Source organism: Alligator sinensis, unplaced genomic scaffold (genome assembly GCF_000455745.1).
Source record: "Alligator sinensis unplaced genomic scaffold, ASM45574v1 scaffold34_1, whole genome shotgun sequence".
Taxonomy (NCBI): domain Eukaryota; kingdom Metazoa; phylum Chordata; order Crocodylia; family Alligatoridae; genus Alligator; species Alligator sinensis.
In genome coordinates, this window is record NW_005842151.1 from 1,583,266 (window position 1) to 1,602,163 (window position 18,898).

At 38.6% G+C, this 18,898-nt stretch overlaps 1 protein-coding gene across 1 annotated transcript in view; it reads left to right on the forward strand.

The window, feature by feature from the left end:
* The window catches only part of ATP6V1G3 (ATPase H+ transporting V1 subunit G3), a 22,764-nt gene extending 10,264 nt beyond the window's left edge, over positions 1–12,500 (forward strand). The window contains exons 2-3 of the mRNA XM_006025524.2: positions 6,379–6,479; positions 11,555–12,500. Of these exons, the coding sequence (XP_006025586.1) occupies positions 6,379–6,479; positions 11,555–11,743 (290 nt within the window). The 3' untranslated portion in view covers positions 11,744–12,500. The remainder of the gene's footprint in view (positions 1–6,378; positions 6,480–11,554) is intronic.
* The last annotated feature ends 6,398 nt before the right edge of the window (positions 12,501–18,898 follow it).

The window sequence follows — 18,898 nt, forward strand, 5'->3', positions numbered from 1 at the left end:
ACTCTTTCCTGCCTATGCAGGGGGTCGGACTCAATCATCTATTGAGGTCCCTTCCGACCCCAACATCTATGAATCTATATACTGTTTTCATACATCATGGTCAATGCACTTTAGTCCTGGCTTGCAATACTCCTCTTAGCTCATTGGTAGGTTTCAGAGATTTCACCTGTGCCTAACAGACTATGTAAGGGCTGTGTGATGGGGATAAATACATTAATATCTTCTAGATCCTTAGAACCCAGACTCAGACAAACAAACTTTGATCCCAGACCTCTTTTTCATGCTATATCTACTTGCTTCCATTATTTAAAAATAAAATTAATCTCAGAAATAAGAATGCATTGTCTGAAAGGTATGTCAGTCCCTCCAAGTTTCTGTCATGCACAACAAGATAAAAAATTAACACTAAACACAGCTCTTGTTGTGCATGACAGAAAATTGGAGGGACTAACATACCTGTTCAGACAATGCATGTTTTTAACACCCAAACTTACACGTTTAGCTTTTTCCTAGTTAACAGATGGCATATGTTTTATGTAGCAAAAAAGCTGTATATTTTGACCAGTGGTCAAAATATTAAACTTTTATGAAGTGCAACATATCCTCCTCAGAAAGAATACAATAAAATCTGCATTGTAAACTGTTTAATATGCACTTAAGGACAAATAAGGTAATCCTATTTAAAACAGGGGTTGTTTGTGTTTTTGGCAAATCACTATTATTACTGGTTTATCATTCACATACAGAAACTTAGCTGACAATCCTAAATTTGTTTTTGAACATTCAAAGCATGTTTTAACAGAGCATTCTAATTTAAAATACAATACAGATATAAATTTGTGATCAGATTAAACATTTTCAGAAGTGTCTGATTTACCTTGATTTTCTATTTAATTTGAAAACAATATCTGACAAAGCAACAGTATTCTTTAAAAAAAAAAAAAAAAAAAAAAAAAAAAAAAAACACACCAGGTCTTTACTTAAAACAAAGCAAACGCAAAAAAAAAAAAAAAAAAAAAAAAAAAAAAATCACACCAGTGCTTTACTTATAACTAAGCTAACGCATTACCATGAAAAAATTATGGCAATGAGAAAACATTTTTTTCCCTGACACTGAAAATGCTTTCCTGCTGTTTCAATAAAATAAAAACTTATATAAGGGGATAACCAAGATGGTATCAACGTGAGCCACGTAGCGTGGGAACCACACAGGGATCTAAGAAAGTACCCTGCACACCATTTACTGACATCATAGGTAGCAGCACACACAGGAAACAGGCTCAGCAAAACTCTTGTCCTCTTTGCAGGTCTATGAGTAGAGGCATTACAGGCCTCCATAATGTACCTCTTTGGCAAAATATTCTTGAAAAAGGGTTTTGTTGTTGCTGCTACAATACCTGGTAGTAGTGGGGGGAGGGTGTTGTAAAACTTTCCTCTTGGAATAATTACACCTGTAAACTACTGGTATATTTTTCCCCTTCCTGAAATAAATAGATCAAACCTCACTCTGCCTCACTGGCCTCCATATAGTTTCTAACCTCCTCATCAGAGTGGTCTTAGATAAATTTTCATTCCATGCTTCCAGCAAAGACAGGGGCCGATTGATGGACCTCAGTGGAGCTAAATGGATATACACCAGCTAAGGAAGACCCATGTAACACAATTCAGAATAAGCCAGGCCTCGTTGTGCAGACACAGTAATAGACAAGGGGTTTAAAAAATTACCTTTGGGTTGCTTCTAGTAAAATAGCAGGTTTAGATCTAGTTTCTGTTCACCATAATCAGGTGCAGCATATATCACATATGCTGGCAATCACGGATTCTGTCCACAGTGCTCTTGCCCTAGCATTTATTGCATTTAATTAAATAGGAAACACTAGGTTACCAGTTTGCAAATAGCAAAGCATCATGGACAAATTAAATGGCTGCCATTTTCATATCCAGTCCATGACACTCTACAGAGTGTTTTTTTTACACACGTTAACTGCTACAACATCCAGTAGATCAGAGGTTTAGGCAGCCTCTATATGTGATATGTGACATACTGGGGAGGGGACAGGTATCACAGTGGCAGATAGGGCAGGGAGCAGACAGTAAAGCATTAGATCACACAGAGAGCACAGGAAAGGAAGCAGAAAGCCAAGCAGAAGATCAGGTACGGGTAAGGGACCAGAGTGACACTTAGGGAGTGTGCAGGGCTAATTTGTGGCACGTGCCAAAAAAAGGTTGGGCCCCACTACCATGGACAGTATTTTTTTTTTTTTTTGCTTCATCTGTTTTAGTTGAAGACAGAAAAACCAAATCTTGCCACTTCTCTTAGTCTATTTTATGTATTTTATGACTAAGTACAAGCCTGAGGCTGAATCGTTTCAGTCTTCATAGGTTAATCTAAGTTGCATAGACTGAGTTAATTAGCAAGTGAACAGACATTCACTTTTTATTTTGGAAATGCAGCCAAACACCTGCATTGATCCATGCAAGAAGCTGGGGGGTAGTAAAGCATGCCTCCCTGCTCACCTGGAGCAGACAGCTTAGGCCAAGACTAGCCTGCCCACCCTGCAAATGCGGGGGAGCGGCAGGAGAGGTACAAATCCAGGTTGATCTTAGCCTGGTTTTACCATTTTGAAAGCAGCTTATGTACACTGAACTTCTGTTGTTTTACAGATTTGAACCAGTTTTCAATCACTTATACTGGTTTGTGTGTCATTTCTGTCCCTAGCCTATATGTTTGTATTGATTTATTTAGTGACAACATTTTTCATACATTTATTACAGATGGGCCTAGCTCGAATATAAAAATGAAATCCCCTAGACTTAAGGGAGTTTACTTCATTATCCAGCTGAAACCCAGATCCTCATCCAGTTTTTTGACTGGTATAATCTGGCAGAGCTCCATCTAAATCAGTTGTAGCTCTCTTGATTTACATCCAATAAGAATCTGGCACATTGATTTCATTCTTAAAGAATCTCTGCTGAAAAGTTTGAACTTGAAACCCAAAATCAACACGTCCACATTTACTGGGTAGGATTTGAAAATGCTGACACAACTCTAACTTCTGTTGCTCAGGCTGGTGTCAAGCCTTTACATGAATGCATCGTTTTTCACTTACAGCTTCTGGAAATATGAACCAGTGACAGACCACTTGCACAGTGAGGTAGAATCATAGAAAATGAGGACTGGAAGGAACCTCAGGAGGCCACCTAGTCCAATCCCCTGCTCAAAGCAGGACATCTTCAACTATATCATCCCAGCCAAGGCTTTATCTAGTTGGGTCGTAAAAACTTCCAATGACAGAGATTCCACAACCTTTCTGGGTAACCTCTTCTGGTGTTTTACTACCCTCCTAGTGAGACAGTTTTTCCTAATATCTAACCTAAACTTCCCTTGCTGCCACTTGAGATCATTGTTCCTTGTTCTGTCATCTGCCACCACTGAGAATAGTCTAGCTCCATTCTCTTTGGTACCACCCTTCAACTACCTTCAGGTAGTTCCCTCAGCTTCTCTTCAGAAGTCATGTCCCCTATCCCCCTAACCAGTTTGTTACCTTCCACTGGATTCTCTCCAATTTGTCCACATCCTTTCTGTAGTGGGGGGCCCAAAACTGGACAAAGTACTCCAGATGTGGCGGCACCAGTGTTGAATAGAGAGGAATAATCCCTTCCCTTGATCTGATGGCAATGCTCCTACCAATGCAGCCTAGTATGTCATTAGCCGTCCTTGCAACAATGTCACACTGCTGGTTCATAATTCAATAAATATAATCTAATTCAGTAAAGATACATTTTAAGAAAGGATTTGTATTTTGGTTTGAAACAGGGAAAACATTTTTAAATGGTCTGCCTGCAATTCTATACACATTGCCAATGATCTTTGATGACACGTGGACTCTGAGAGGTATAATTAAGTATCCAAGAAAGCATCCTAGAAAATAAAAATATACAGTAAATCCACAAGGTTGCACAACAGTTCCTGCTGTAGAAAGGCTTTAATATAATCACACCTGATCCCTCCATGAATTCCACAATAAGCATACTCCAGTGGGTCAAGTGGCCTATAAATCAGAATAAGATGCTAAAAGGAATTTAGTGTCTCTGTTACTAAATCTACTCCCAGAAATGAAGGTCCTGACTTGGGACTGGCCTGCCCATTGAACTGATAATTTACCACTGAATCAGTCATTTTGGCAAAGATTTTCTTGAATCACAGATCTAGTCAAAGCACTGTTTTTTCCAAGCTTCAGTTTCACTGTTGTGCCATGCCCAGGAGACTTACATTGCTATATGTCACATCTGATATGCTTTCACATGTGCAGTATAACTGAAACCAATCCAATGTAGTGCACCAAGAAAAAAAAAAGAAATGAACAATTGCCTCAACTCTGTTGTTCAAATCAAATCATGTACCAAATATAGATAGTTAGGACCTAATTCCTTTCACTCTTCTACCAGTTTAAGTCTATTAATTTAACAGATTTACTTCTCATTTGTACAGGTATAACAGACATCAGAATCAGCAACTGTGGCTCTAGCAGACTTTTTCTGAGAAATAGTACTTGAGGCTACATGAAGACAAATTTCTGTATGCTAGACTCAAAACATAGCACATCCTTCAGCAGAAAAAACAGAATAATGAAGAAGTGGAATTTCTTGCTTGCTTGCTTTCCTCTTTAAAGTACATAAAGAAAGACTCAAGTATTTAGGATTTGGAGTGGATGGGTTGCATTTTGAGGTGGGGGGGTGGGGCACTTGGTTTTGAGGAATACCAAAACTGTCAACACTCATCTTTCTGATTTTGTTAGAGACCCTCGCTGGGGACTTCGGAAAAGGTACACTTTTCATTCCAACACATTCATCAAAGGCATGCATGTGCACATTTTAACAAAAATGTCTTTTTTCCAAAGTATTCATAAACAATTGAAGTCAAGTAGGTGTTAATAAAAACAAGCCAAAAAAAATTTAAACAGTCACACTAAAGAATCCTCTTTTCAGTTGCCAGCTTCCAATATCTTAGCTCTAGTAATACTGTCATCTCATTAATTAATCAACATCATAGATTTTCCTGGACTAATAAGATCCAATATAAAAAACAAAACCTTTGTGAGGCTCTGTGGGATTTCACCAACGTCCTATAAAACAAATAGGTACATAAGCATCACAATTCAGCAATTACAAGTTCAGCACTTGTTTCACATGACAACAACGTAAGCGCTGTGTTTCTACATTTCTTTCCCTCTCTTTTTAAATGTATTTTTGCCAAACCTGGGAGATACTGTAGATAGTATCAACTGCTTCAAAGACTTACACATAAATAAGACTACTTGCAGCTTGCATAAGTCAAAGTGAAATTCATAATATGTAAAGTTAAGCATGTGCATAAGATTTTTCAGTACGAGGGCTTTTCTTTTTGTTACAGCTTAAAGGTCACTTAACAGAATAACTTTTGTATTAAAAAAAAAAATCCTGGTCTTACAATTTTTTTTCACGTTTACCACACATTAGTGCACAATACCTGCTTTGATAGTCTTTCTTTCTTAATCACCCATCTCTGCATTTGACCAAAAAAAAACGTAATGGAGACAATAAAATATAGATGTTGCAGTTCAGTTCGCTAAGGGTTAGGCATATCTTTGTGTAGTACCCTGGACATCTGCCAGAGTTAAATAAAATCCAGTTGGTGTGGGCTGAAGTGTTCCTGGCAGCAAATCAATATAGCAAATCTTACAGAATAATGTCTTTTCCAATCAGTGACAACTAAAATCTGTTATCTGGTGGCTACTACTACCAATCAAAAAAGATACTTCATTTAAACAAGAAAGTGAGATAGAAAATTGTCATACATGTTGTGATAAAGAACTGGTTTGCTGTTCCTTCCATTCTGTTAGCAAACCTGCAAACTTTTTTGTTATTGATGTGTACTTCTAGTAAAAGCACTAGAGACTGAGCACTTTAGTGACTTGGAAACCTAAGTCTCCTTGGCTCTCCTTGATCCCAATTTACTTAGGCATTGCTAAAGAACCTTTCCTAATAAAAACTTACATTGACTTCACTGGGAATCCTACACATTTTACTCATTCTCCATTGTGTAGTTATTCAGTAAAGACACAGCTATCTATACTAAAAACAAAAAATCCTGATCTTATGATTGCTTTCATGTTTACCACACATTTGTACAATATACCTGCTTTGATATTCTTTCTTACTGAATCACCCACCTCTGTATCTGTTATCTGCTGGCTACTACGACCAATGAAAAAAGATTTTATTTAAACGATTTTATTTAAAAGATTGTATTTAAACATGAAGCTGTGATAGAAGATGGTCATGTGTGTTGTCACAAAGAATTTCAACCTGAATTTAATATCTCTATTTTCTGTTCAGGAAAGGGAAAGAGATTGAGGCAAGCCAAAGAAGAAGCCACAGCAGAGATAGACCACTACCGGTTACAGAGAGAAAAGGAATTCAGGCACAAACAATCTAATGTAAGTAAGACGCTTATATCTATAATTAAACTAGTGGCCTGACTGAATGTCCATGGAACTCAACAACATACTATTTTATTAACTGGGATATCTCTTGCAAATTAAGGGAAGTGATTCTTCCACACTGTTCATCACTGATGAGGCCTCACCTAAAGTACTGTGTCCAGTTTTGGGCCTCACACTTCTAGAAGGATGTGGATAGGTTGGACAGTATCCAGCACTGTTACTACCAAGTAGATCTTCTGTTCCTAGATTCAAATTAGAAGTTGAAATAAATCAAATGTTGCTTTCTGTCTAATATTCAAAGTGTTGGAGTTTTTTCAAAACCGTCATTAGGCTCATGATGAGGCCGTCACAGAGGAATTTTTATCAACTTATTTTCCAACTCCACACACAGAAACATCTTCTGATAGGTGCTTGTGTTCAAAACTCTGACTTTTTTAAAATTACATTCTCATGGTAAAAATGAATCATTGGACTGAGGTTTTATTCTCCTGAATTTTAGTGACTTTTTTTTTTTTTTTTTTACATTTTACTTTCCTTTGGCAATTCTCCCTACTGTTTTCATGAAGGATTGTCACAAACTGCTTGTTTTCCTTCTTGACTTTCCTTTTCATTTTTTTTGCCTGTTTTGTACAAAATTACACCTGTCAAAAAAAGGGAAATAAAATGGTAGAAGTCATAAAGAAAGAAAAAAGCTTTACCAGCTTGTCATTTCAGCCACAATCCATATACAACATGATTTTTAAACAGATATCATAACCCCTAGGTACAGATATAAATACAAAGTCACTAATCTACACTGTCAGCTCCAAGAGATGATGTCACAGTAGGCCAGGCAAAACTGCACATACTAGTTCAGATTTTTACTAACAAAATAAAAACAAATACCTTTAAAATGTGTTTACCTTTTCAATCAAGCAGAAAGGGGGAGCCCTTGATTTAAATCTGAACTGCCAAAAGAGAAAAAAAATATGCCCTCTACATGAGGCTGAACACAATCTTCTCACCATACCCATAATTAGCACCTTGAGCTACTTTGTTGATGAACACTTTACACAAAGGGCCAAACTGAAAACTGGTTCTTCAATGACAACATGTTGTAAGCAGTCAGTACAGTTCTCCTTCACTTTCCCTGACCCCATTATGTCGGACATTTATCTATCCCAGACAAATGTCATCATTATTAACCTAAGCCTGGAGGGAAATCGAGAGGCTAGGCCAGGTCAGGGCCAGAACACTGATAACTAGTTCCACGTGCTAGGTCAATATTCATATGAAAACATTCATAATTCCACATTATTTACAGAGTCATACATAATGTTACCTTTGAGCATCTTTTAACATCCTGAATGTATTTTGTTATAGTGAGATTGGGCTTCTATTCCATGCCGACACACACCCCAAACCACACTAATAGGTCCATAATGATTGGCAGCAGCAAGAAGGGCAAAGAGTACTGAAAAGAGCTATTAGAGTTAGTGAGATCCATCCTGGCAATATTCAAAGTTTAAACCCAGATCAGGATCCAAAGTTTGCAGATTCAAAGTTTCCTGTCTTTATAATGGACTTAAGCCAAATAATCAAGTTCTAAAATACCTGAACTCCAGGAGCATGTGAAAACCATTCCTGAATATTTTAGCTTAGGACTTTCTGCCTTTCCTTTGGATTAACCAGCAAGGCTGACAGGGGCTCATTGGTGTGTGGGCATCTCAGTGTCTCTATATACAATGCCCAGGCATTTGCACCCTGGAGAGGTTATTGCAGTTTCACTTTACCTTTTGAGCAAGGATTATGTTCAGCAAGCCTAATTCTATCATGTCAGGAGACAGGAGACAGACATATGCCTACTACTACTACTGTTAAATAATGGAACCAATGCTTTCAACAACTATATTAGAACCTCTAAGAACTTTATTAAATGTCATTTAGGCATAAAAGATGGGATGTATAAGAGTATATAATTTAGCCTGTTAATGCTGACTAGAATGAATGGAGTACACAATGGCATTAATGTATAGCACCCATCTGTGGAGAGAGAAGGCTTGACTGGGATCCCACTTACACAAGATGTAAAATTAGGAAAAAGGGAAAACAGAACATAGATCAAGTACAGCATTGTGTGATGTTCCGCAGATGAAGATTTTTAAACTCAGTAGTAAAAAAGAGAACATGAAGAAATTCAATTAAAATGTAATCATCCGTTCTCCCTTTCCTTTTTTGTGTCCTTGTGATAGTTATGTAGTAGGGCTGTGCGAAGCTTTGGGTGCTGATTCAATTTGGAGGAGATGCAGCCCAATTCGGTGGCTGAGTCTCCAAATCTGAATCGAATCGGGACCAATAAAAAGGTCTGAATCAATTTGAAGCTCCTCAAATCTTTTCCAAAGATTTGGACAGCTTCTATGATTTGGGCAGTCCCCATTGGCTGCAGCAGAGAGCTGGAGCTGGACTCAGAGCTGGTAAGTAGGGGATGGAGGAGGGGAGAGGGGATCATGGGGAGACCCCTGCCAGCCTCCCCCCATCCCTTGCCTGCTCCCCCAGCCCCCTCTATGACTGCCCCTGCCCAGCTCCCGGTGGTTTAGAAAAAGCCCCGACTCAGTGGGTGCTGCTGGGGGGGGGGGGCATCCCTGCTGCCCCACACTGCATGAGGGGCTCTGCACAAGCCCTGCAACCCCCCACCTTGCTCTTCCAGCCCCTCCACAGCTGCCCCACCCGACCCAGCTCCAGCCCTTAAAGGAAAAAAAAACAAAAACCGGAAAAACTCCAGGACTCACTGCTCCTGCAGCAGCCTTGCGGGGCTTGTGCATGCCCCCCATGCAGCACAGGGCAGTAGGGGGCAGTGGGGATTTCCCCACACCTGGCAGCACCCACTGAGTCAGTGCTATCTTTTCCAAAGTGCCAGGAGCTGGGGCAGGTGGGGCAGCCATTGCCGGGCTGGGAAAGCAAACGGAATGGGCCTGGTCTGGATGATTCAGAGATTCAGCAGCTGAATCTCCAAATCAGATTCGACCAAATTGATTCAAATCACCAAATTGAAGCGCTGTCTCTGAATCGGCCATATCGAAAGCAGATACTAGCCGCTTCGCACAGGTCTATTATGTAGCAGAATTTGTAGCTTCATTGGAATCCAACAGGATCACCCTGTAAGCACTTCTGCTAAGGCCTTGAACTTGCAACCTCTGGGCTGTCAGCCATACACCTTAGCACCTGCACAACCCCAATCATTCATTAACTTAAATGAGTATATTTTTTTTCAGTAGTGTGAATCAAAGGGTAGAGTTCCTAGTGCAAATATGACTCTGCTTAATGAAATAATACATTTCTTGAGTGTTTTTCTTGAGGCAGACTAGGGGAAGAATATATTGGCACCATAAAATTGTAGAAAATTATCTCCACGAAGACAGTTTCCCATGTAGGTAGGGATCATACAGTGGCTAGACAATCCTCAAAATTTGGCTCAAGTTAAGATATAGATGATGCTCATTAAATATTGGCCTAAAAATAATTAGTCCAAATAAAAATTTAAACAGGGGAAGATGTCCTTCTTACCTCCAAACCAGGACAAAAAATAAATCCATATTATGTACCAATTCCTTACTTGATGCCAACTGCAGGTGAATGTCGTTTCAAATGACTTCCTTACAAAGAAAGATCTAAATTCACTTGTATTCTTTAAAGGCTAAAATTGGGCTGAAGATGCAAGAAAAAGTAATTTGGTGACCTCCACCCTCCCATATACTGGTAATTTAACCATGGTTCAATTTTTTTTACTTCTACGCAAGAGACTCACTCAACTGAAACAATGGGGGCTTGGCTTGTCAGGACTACGGTGCACTGAAGCACAGTACCTACCCATATTATATATTGTATCTTCATCATACTGAGAAGGTGATAAAGATGTGGGTAGCTAACCTACGTTGATTGAAAAGTCATCCAAAATTTAATATATGTCAACCACTTGGTGCTTTCTAAGACCCGAGGGAAAATCCTCCAATTTTCTGAGGCATCCTCAAAAATTCTATTAATTTTTTAATTAAATAACTTTATCACAGAGAAGTACTCAAAGGCAGCTGGGGCAGTAGTAAGGTGAAGTCACAGCATGCATCTGTTTATAACATAGCCTTGCTAAAATGTTTAACTATTCTAGAGAGAAAGGAAGATTCAATTAAATTTTAAGTGAATGTCCTGAGAATTACTGTGCCAGAAGCTGCCTGGTATTGCCTGGCCAGGCAAGAAAATTTGACATGTACAGACATTCAAAAAGCCCAAAGCAGAATCTATTTAAGTTTCATGGCTTTCATAAGTGGCATAGTCTGTAAGCAGCATAGCAAACAGAACATACATTCGCCCTTTGGTTGGGGGCAGGGTGGCACAAATCTTAGATTGGGCTCCACCATTTTTAAACCAATCTGTGTGCTGAACTTCTGTTTTTTATGGGTATAGACTGGTTTTGGGTGCCAAACTTTTCTGTTGTGGGTATAGACCAGTTTCTAATAACTTATACTGGTAAAAGTATAATGTATGTAGCTGGCTTAAAACGCCTTATATGAGACCCATGGATGGTTATGTATTTCTAACTGCTGAGGATATTGTCAGTAATTTATGAGCTCCTCATTTCTTTCTTTCTTTAGAAGTGTATATAACCCAATGACCACATTTAGATTACCTCAGAGAAGTTAAAGCAAACTAATTAGTGATAGAACTACTCTATACCACTTCATGAATTAATCAATATAAGGAAAATATTCAAAAAGAGAAACTCTCCTATAGTAGAATCAATTGCTATATGCTGGAGTAACACTGGAAATTGGCATTACAGTGGGAGGCTTACAACTAACAAGTGTTCAAAAGAATTCCCATTAATCCTGTTGATTATTCACATGGTTCAATCTAAGTTAAACTATTACTCTTTGAGAGCATTCTGGAAGGTTTGCATAATGTTTCTGTTGGAACACAGATACACATTCTTAGAGGTTGCGTCAGCTACAATAAACATGGCTATGATGTAAGCCTTTATTTATTTTGCTCAGAGGTTCTCTCTTGCTAAGAAGTTCTCTCTTGTTTTGCCTTTGTAGATAATGGGCTCCCAGGGTAACCTCTCCACTAAAATCGAAGACCAAACAACAGAAAAAATCCAAGCTGTCACCAGTAACTATCACAAAGAGATGGAAAGCATGATGAAAAAACTTTTGAACATGGTATATGACATCAAACCTGAAATCCACCTGAACTACAAAGCCACTGATGTGTCCATAGCAGTGTAAGATGCATTCCTCTCCTGATAGGACAAGATGATTTTGGTTTTCTTGTTCTGTGTGTATGTGAGAGAAACACTAAGTCCAAAACATGTAGCCTTACACAGATTTTTAATATAATACAATTCTACAAGGTTTCACAAGCATTTGGTGGATTGAAATGGTTTCCTGTTGCTTACCATGCCCCCATGATTTATATAGGGGCAAGTTAACAACAGCAAAATAAGTGATTATTTGACACAGGCAGCTTTTTAGTGGGTGTCTTATTTCTTTTCTGATATAAAATGTTCTGTACCAGTTGGGGTGTTGTATGAAATCTGTTTATCCCGATGCTTAATGTATTAAAATTAATAGTTAAGTAATAATATTTCTGTTTGCTTGAAATTAAAGCATTTCTCTCTTGTTTTGGGCAAATGAAATGGATTGATTCCAGTGATTTTACAAATAACTCCAAACTTTAGACCAAATACATTTGTAATGGCATACTGAGAATCACAGCCTTCAGGTCCAAGACTTCATATTTTCCAGATTCCCAATTTGTTCATCATTTTGGGTAGTTTAAATGCAAACATTAGTTATGGCTGATTTTACATATCTACCTACACAAAGAATTTTCCTCCTACTGAATTGCACCATGTACCGTAGAGATTCTCCTTTAGCCTGAAATGGATGCAATTAGTAATAATTATTTATAAAATAAATGTAGTTCTAGATGCATTATATCATGTGTCTCATTATTCTAATATAATAAAAGGCTTAGTCTTTCTGTGTGTCTATGTGTCTGTAATGCTTTTGCCCAACTACACGTGCCGATTGGCTGTGCGGGCCGGGAGTGGACATCGGACCCAAATCAGGGGCTGGGGGGGGCAGGGTCAGACCCAAAGGGGGGGGGTACGGGGTGGAGTGAGGTCAGACCTGAACCAGGGAAGAGGGTGAAGTGGGGTCAGACCGGAACCAAGGGGGAGGGGTTGGACCCAAAGGGGAGGGAGGGGGCTGACCAGAAGTGGGGGGGTGGAGGGAGGAGAGGGAGCAAGATTGGACCCGAACTGGTGGGGAGGGGAGGGTGGGGCATTCTTGACAGACATTTTGCTAGTCTACTTTATACTGCACTTAAACACAGGAATTAGTATGGCTGATACCTACAATCCTTATGTCAAGCAGTACACAAAACTGCTCACTGAAATCAAAACATTTAGGGCCAGATCCTGTCATCCTTATGTTAGGTAAATTTTTTTTTCCTTATTTGCCAAATAATCGTATTGATTTCCAGTAGTAAAATATTACTCAGGTTGGGCAAAGAGTATCAGACTTCGGCCCATTGTGACAAAAAAAATCTATAGAACATGTTGGAAACTTCCCATTGACTTTACAGGATTTGGATTAGATCCTATGCCATGAACCCAAGAGCTTGTTTTCAGTAGAAAATTTCATCCAGTTTGAACATGTACTTAAGAAATTGCAATAACTAGTAAATCAGTGGTCATTACAAATGCTTGTGTTTCATTGATATCAGCTAAACATGGGCCCTTGTTCCAGTTAGGTTTACCCAGCTGACATGATGTTAAACATGGCCTCTCTTTTTTTAAAACAACTGCAGAATGAGAGTAAACTTTTGTCTTAGCTTGTGCCACAGTATTATATAGCCTTCTCATAAAGGCAAGTCCTGATTATTTAATTCTTTTGTCACACTCTGGATACAGCTGACCTGAAATCAGAACTGAAGCCCACTGATGTGAGAGGAAAGACTCCCATACATTTCAATGGACTTTGGATCAGGCTTCAGATGAACACTAATGAAGCACACAGTCAGATTTCTCGTGAGTCTTTTCCTCAGTAAACAACAAACACTGAACTGTACTCATAATACCATGCTAACAGGATATTGAGTAACAAGAAAAACATTCTGCGCTTGCTTGGCTCCATAGTCATGTCTATCAGGCAATATATTCTTATGTTTAAAAATTTAAAAAGGACACTGATTAACTAGTAGAATCTGAAAATGCTTTTGAACTAAAACAATTTCAAGGTCAACAGTGTAAGAGGCAGGCTCCTATAATGGCTGCAAATTAGAAGTGTAGAATAATTGATTTCAGGAAGCTTTGTAGCTTTTAAGACAAGAATCAATACAAGACCAAAAAAAGTTCCAGTGATTTTAGTATAACTTTTTTTCAATTGTATGTTAACTCAGGTCAGGGATAGGCCTGCAGCACGGAGGAGAATGAACTTAAATGGTAAAACTATGTCATACGGGAAATTTTTCCTGATGTCTACCACTTGATCCAAAGCCCAGTGAGGTCAGCAGAAAAAAAAGTCCATTCATTTCAATGGGATTTGGATTAATTCCAGCAAGTAACTTTGAAGCACATGGAAAGTTTGGAGTTTTTTGAGGGGGGAGGAGATAAAAAGGAGGGGGAAAGGAAAAGGGACATGGATTTTTATTTTTTTAAGTTTCACTGATACTCTGAAAAGTGAACTTTCTGTTAAAAAAAACAAGCACTGAAGCTAGATGTCTGCTACACTACAACCAAGTACGTTGCTAGCAAAGTATGAGTGTATGTCACAAAACTAAATTAAAAAAAAAAAAACTGTGGGATATGGCAACAGTTCAGATTGCATCATACATTTCCCCATGGGAGACCCATGCACCTGTTTAGCACTATCTTAGGCAAATCTACTGAAGCATACTCTGAATGTCTATCTGTAAAAGATCACAAAAGCAATAAATGTCAAGTGCAAGGTGCTAAAATAAGAGAGGAGAGTGTGTGTACACGATAAGGATCAAAACATCATGTAGACTGCTTATCGTGCACAGTAAGAACAAGAGAAATGGTGAAATAGCCCAAGAAGCAAGAACACACGAGTCCAGCAGCCATTCTGAAAGAAACATCAATAGCATAGCAAAAAACCACATTCACTTCATGCCCTGCCTTCACTTCATGCCTCCTCCACCTTTGCTGTGACAAAATTTTGGGAGTTAGGAAGAGCATGCATCTAAACTGATAACCTTTAAGCCATTTTTTCACTTAATGGATGTATGATTTAGGCACTAGTTCCACATTCAGCTCAGATTTCAATATAGAACTTATGCCAATGGTTCCCTAGGGAGCTTCTCTATTCCTACTTGCACATCCTATTGCATCCATAGCCATTCAAGCTTCTCATCTGCCCCCTGGCCCTATAAGCCCATTGAACAAATTGTGTCTTTTAGTACGACAGTCAGATACTGAATCCAGAGTCTCAAAAATGGTTCCATTTCCACCCACTCCAGATTAAATTGTGATATCAAATTATAATCTGGAAAGAGGAAAAATGCCTTGGAACCAAGAAAGGCAAATCTAGGGAGACTACACCAAAATTAATTGTTCAAAAAAGGCCAAGTTTAAGCTTTTGATCTTTATTTTAAAACTTCCTGCAGAGCCTTGCTTCTGCTTACATTTGTGCTGTCATTTCCTCTTACTCCCACTCATGATGCATATGCTCTGCCCAAGTTTGCCTTCTGCATCCAACTCCTTTCTTCATACCCTCTGCAACACAGCTTTGCTCCTTCCTCAGAGGCTCACCCTTACATCTTAGTGTACTAAATGACCCCACACACACTTCTTCAAAGCACCTCTTAAAATACAATTCTGCAATGAATGCACTGCAACCACCTCTATCCTATTATGGTCTATTATAAGCCTCGCCTCAGAAGCCGAGTAAATACTCAAGCATGCAGCCCATATTAAGCTTTGTGCTGCTGAAATTAGGCTTGTACCCATGCCATAATTAGTTATGTCTACCAAAGCAATGCTGTGACACATCCTTTAACAATGGGTTTTAGCCATAATAAATCAACTGTATTTTTTTAATATACTCAAGACTGTTCTAAATAGGACTAATTTCCTGAATAAGTAGTGGACACAAAAATTTCCCATCACAAAGAAAGATGAATACACAAAATCCATGTTTTTATATTCTTAGAGATCTACAGGTGGGAATCCATGAGCTTTCTCCAGGAGTTCGCTCCTGTCCATAGTCACTCCTATTATAGGTCATGGAAAAATAGTTCTCTCTCCCGTTTTTAGAAGTTTAGAACATATAGTCATAGCCAAATTTGACCTTGCATCATTTGGCAATATATTGTGTTTTGGTGTTTAAATGGAGAGCATGAGGTTCAGACTACATATTAAGAACAATTGCATATTGATAAGATGTCTAATTAATTTACAAATACACAAGACATCTCCCACAGATCACACAGGTGTTGAGACACAATGGTAAAGTCACTTTCCTCTAACTCAGAGTAAAACACTGAAATTATTTTTTTAAAAGGTGTTTCATTTCAAATTGCCTCTAAAATTACCTCTATGTTTAATAGCTTATTTATTTTAAATCAATTATCCATTAGAACAACAATTACAAACAATCAATAAAAATGCCAACTGATCAAAACAAGTCCCAAAACCCAACCAACTACCAATTAAGATATACTTACCAAACCAATTAGGAATCGTAGTACAATACATATTACTACTTTCTAATATCAAATACGAAAGCAACTTTAATAATACTAAAACATTAAGAATTAGGATATTGTTGAACTCTAAATGAAACATTTTGATTGATCCAAAATGCTGTCTTTCAGAGATGCTATTTCATAAGAAATTGACATTTTCCTTGCCCTTTGGAAAGAAAAAACACAATTAAAATATCAGAACTCCCTGGGAAAGGAAACTGAGTGTGAATCTACACTAGAGGGATCTTTGCTGAACCAACAATGTTCTACCATGCTTGATCCTTTCTGCTGCCTCTGCAGTTAGCCCATTACACAGGAATTGATGCTTGGCTTCCCTAGTTCGTGGCATTAAGGTATTAAGGCAGAAAGTGATAAGGGCTTATTAATGGTGAGAGTTTGAACACAGGAATGTTCCTCCACTTTTGAGGGAAGTTTTCAAGAGTCTCTTATTCCCATTAACTTTTATTAGGAGTTGGGTGCCCAACTGCCACTTATGCCTTTGAAAAATCTCAGCTCTTTGTATTTATAACAAAAAAGAGGTAAATAAACATCAGGATATCCTCAATGAAGGAACCCTCCTTCTGAAATCATTCATTACCACAGGCTTTCAATACATGATCACTATTATGTTACTTCACCTAAAGACGTTTGCCTTAACCCTTTTGTAGCAGATCTCTTTGGGGAATAATCATTAACCTTTCCCACCCACTATCTGAAGTCATTATTATGTTCAGCATTGCAATGAATACTGTCCACCCACTGATGGGAGCACTACTGGAGGGAACATGCCTAAGACTGACTGATTCATAACCCAGACTTGATCCCATTAAAGTAACTAAGAAAACACCTGTTGACTTCACTGGAAGTAGGATAGAGACCACAACTGCATAAATACTGTCAAACAGTATCATAAATAACCTAAAATCTGCAAAGACTTGCAAAACACTTTAAAAATGCCTCTGCTGCCTGGAAAAGCAGCACTACACTATAAAGTATGACTTAAAACCAAACTAATTAAAGTTCCTCAGAAAAAGAGAACTAAGTCAGAAACTTGGAAGGAAGTGCAAGAGCTGTTTTGAATAGCTCACAAGAGCAATTGCCTCTAAGCCTTTGGATTTGTTAGCTTGCGAAATGATATCTCCTGCAGCCTGTGGGCTGCTGAAGTTTCTTTAGCTTCGGCACTGAGACATAAGTTATGATACATACAGATTTAGCAACATGCTTCCTAGGGACGTGAGGCATCTGGCTCTATCTAAATTACTTGCTGGGTGCAGGACGGGCAGCATCTTCAAGAGAATTTCTTCCTTCTCTTAGTTTCATTCTACATTACTGCTTTAAAATGGCATTTTTTGCAGAGGTGCATTTTAATGACTCACCCGTTGAGTAATTTCCGGAGAGGAAGGAAATCAAGACTTTGGGGGTCTGGATCACATTTTAAACTGCTAGACTGCATATGCTATAGGCTGATATTTGCTCTCTTCCTGCAATTTAAATTGCAACAGGACTTAATACCAATGTGGCTTTCTATAATAAACTATACTTTTAAGTCAATATTATCAATATTATTTTCCCCACTGTTCTTATTCCTATATACATTAAGGTTTAATTCCATGACAAAGGTCTGCAGGAGATTCTTTACCTAACAATAAAAAGAGTCCCTGACACTAAAACCTGGGCATTCAAGGGATTGTGAATATCTTCCTGGAAGTTGGGATAAGCTGCCCTACTAGCAGACTCCATCCTATCCAGCTCAAGCACTTCTGAAGGAAACAAGGGAACAGGCAGAATCCTATCAATGGCTGTGAGCCATTAGCTGCTACAGATGGGAGGAAAACAGCCAGATGGACTTCTGATACATAGCACATGGGGTAGGAGGAGGCCTACAGACTTTTGGGGGAAAATGATTCTTTTCAACAACTGAAAAATGATTTGTATAGATATATGAAATCAGCCCGTTTCCAATGCACCTATAGGTAAATCATAGCAATAGACACCCATCTCCTAATGAACCTGGTCCATAAAATATAAAGGTATTTTGGCAGGCAAAACTAGGTGCACCATTCAGTACCCATTTAAGAAACAGACCTTTCTGTTTTCCTGCTCCTTTTAAAGTCATGATCTCAAGACAGAAAAACAAGGACACAATTATGAGGCTGATTGTTAGTTACTAAACTCTTTCTTCTAACTCAGTCATTCTCAACTGTTTAGACTCATGGCGCCCCTTGAGTCCAAATTACCAATTCTTAGTTTAAATTTTTTTTTTTTACTAGGAAATAGAGCAATTTTTCAGCTGCAAAGAACTCAGAAAGATAACAAGTCAGAAGACTATGGATTCCTGTTTGAAAACTCAGGTTCATCTTGTGACTCATACTTGCATACTTAACAGTGCTATCATTACATAGCTCTACAAAGCAGCCTTGAAAGAGTCTCAAGGCACCCCAGGGTGCTGCAGAGCCCTGACTGAGAATCCCTCATCCAGAAGGGTGATGGTGTTTCTTTTGGTACATGACAACCATGCCTTCCAGCCTAAACTAATGTGCGCTGTAACTCAGTCTCTGACTCAAACATTTTCACTTCTATGCCTTTCTCACACAAGAGAGGAAGAACACACCTTAAGCAGTGGCTGACAGAAAACCCCTATAGGAAGTATTTTTGCATGTTTCAAAACA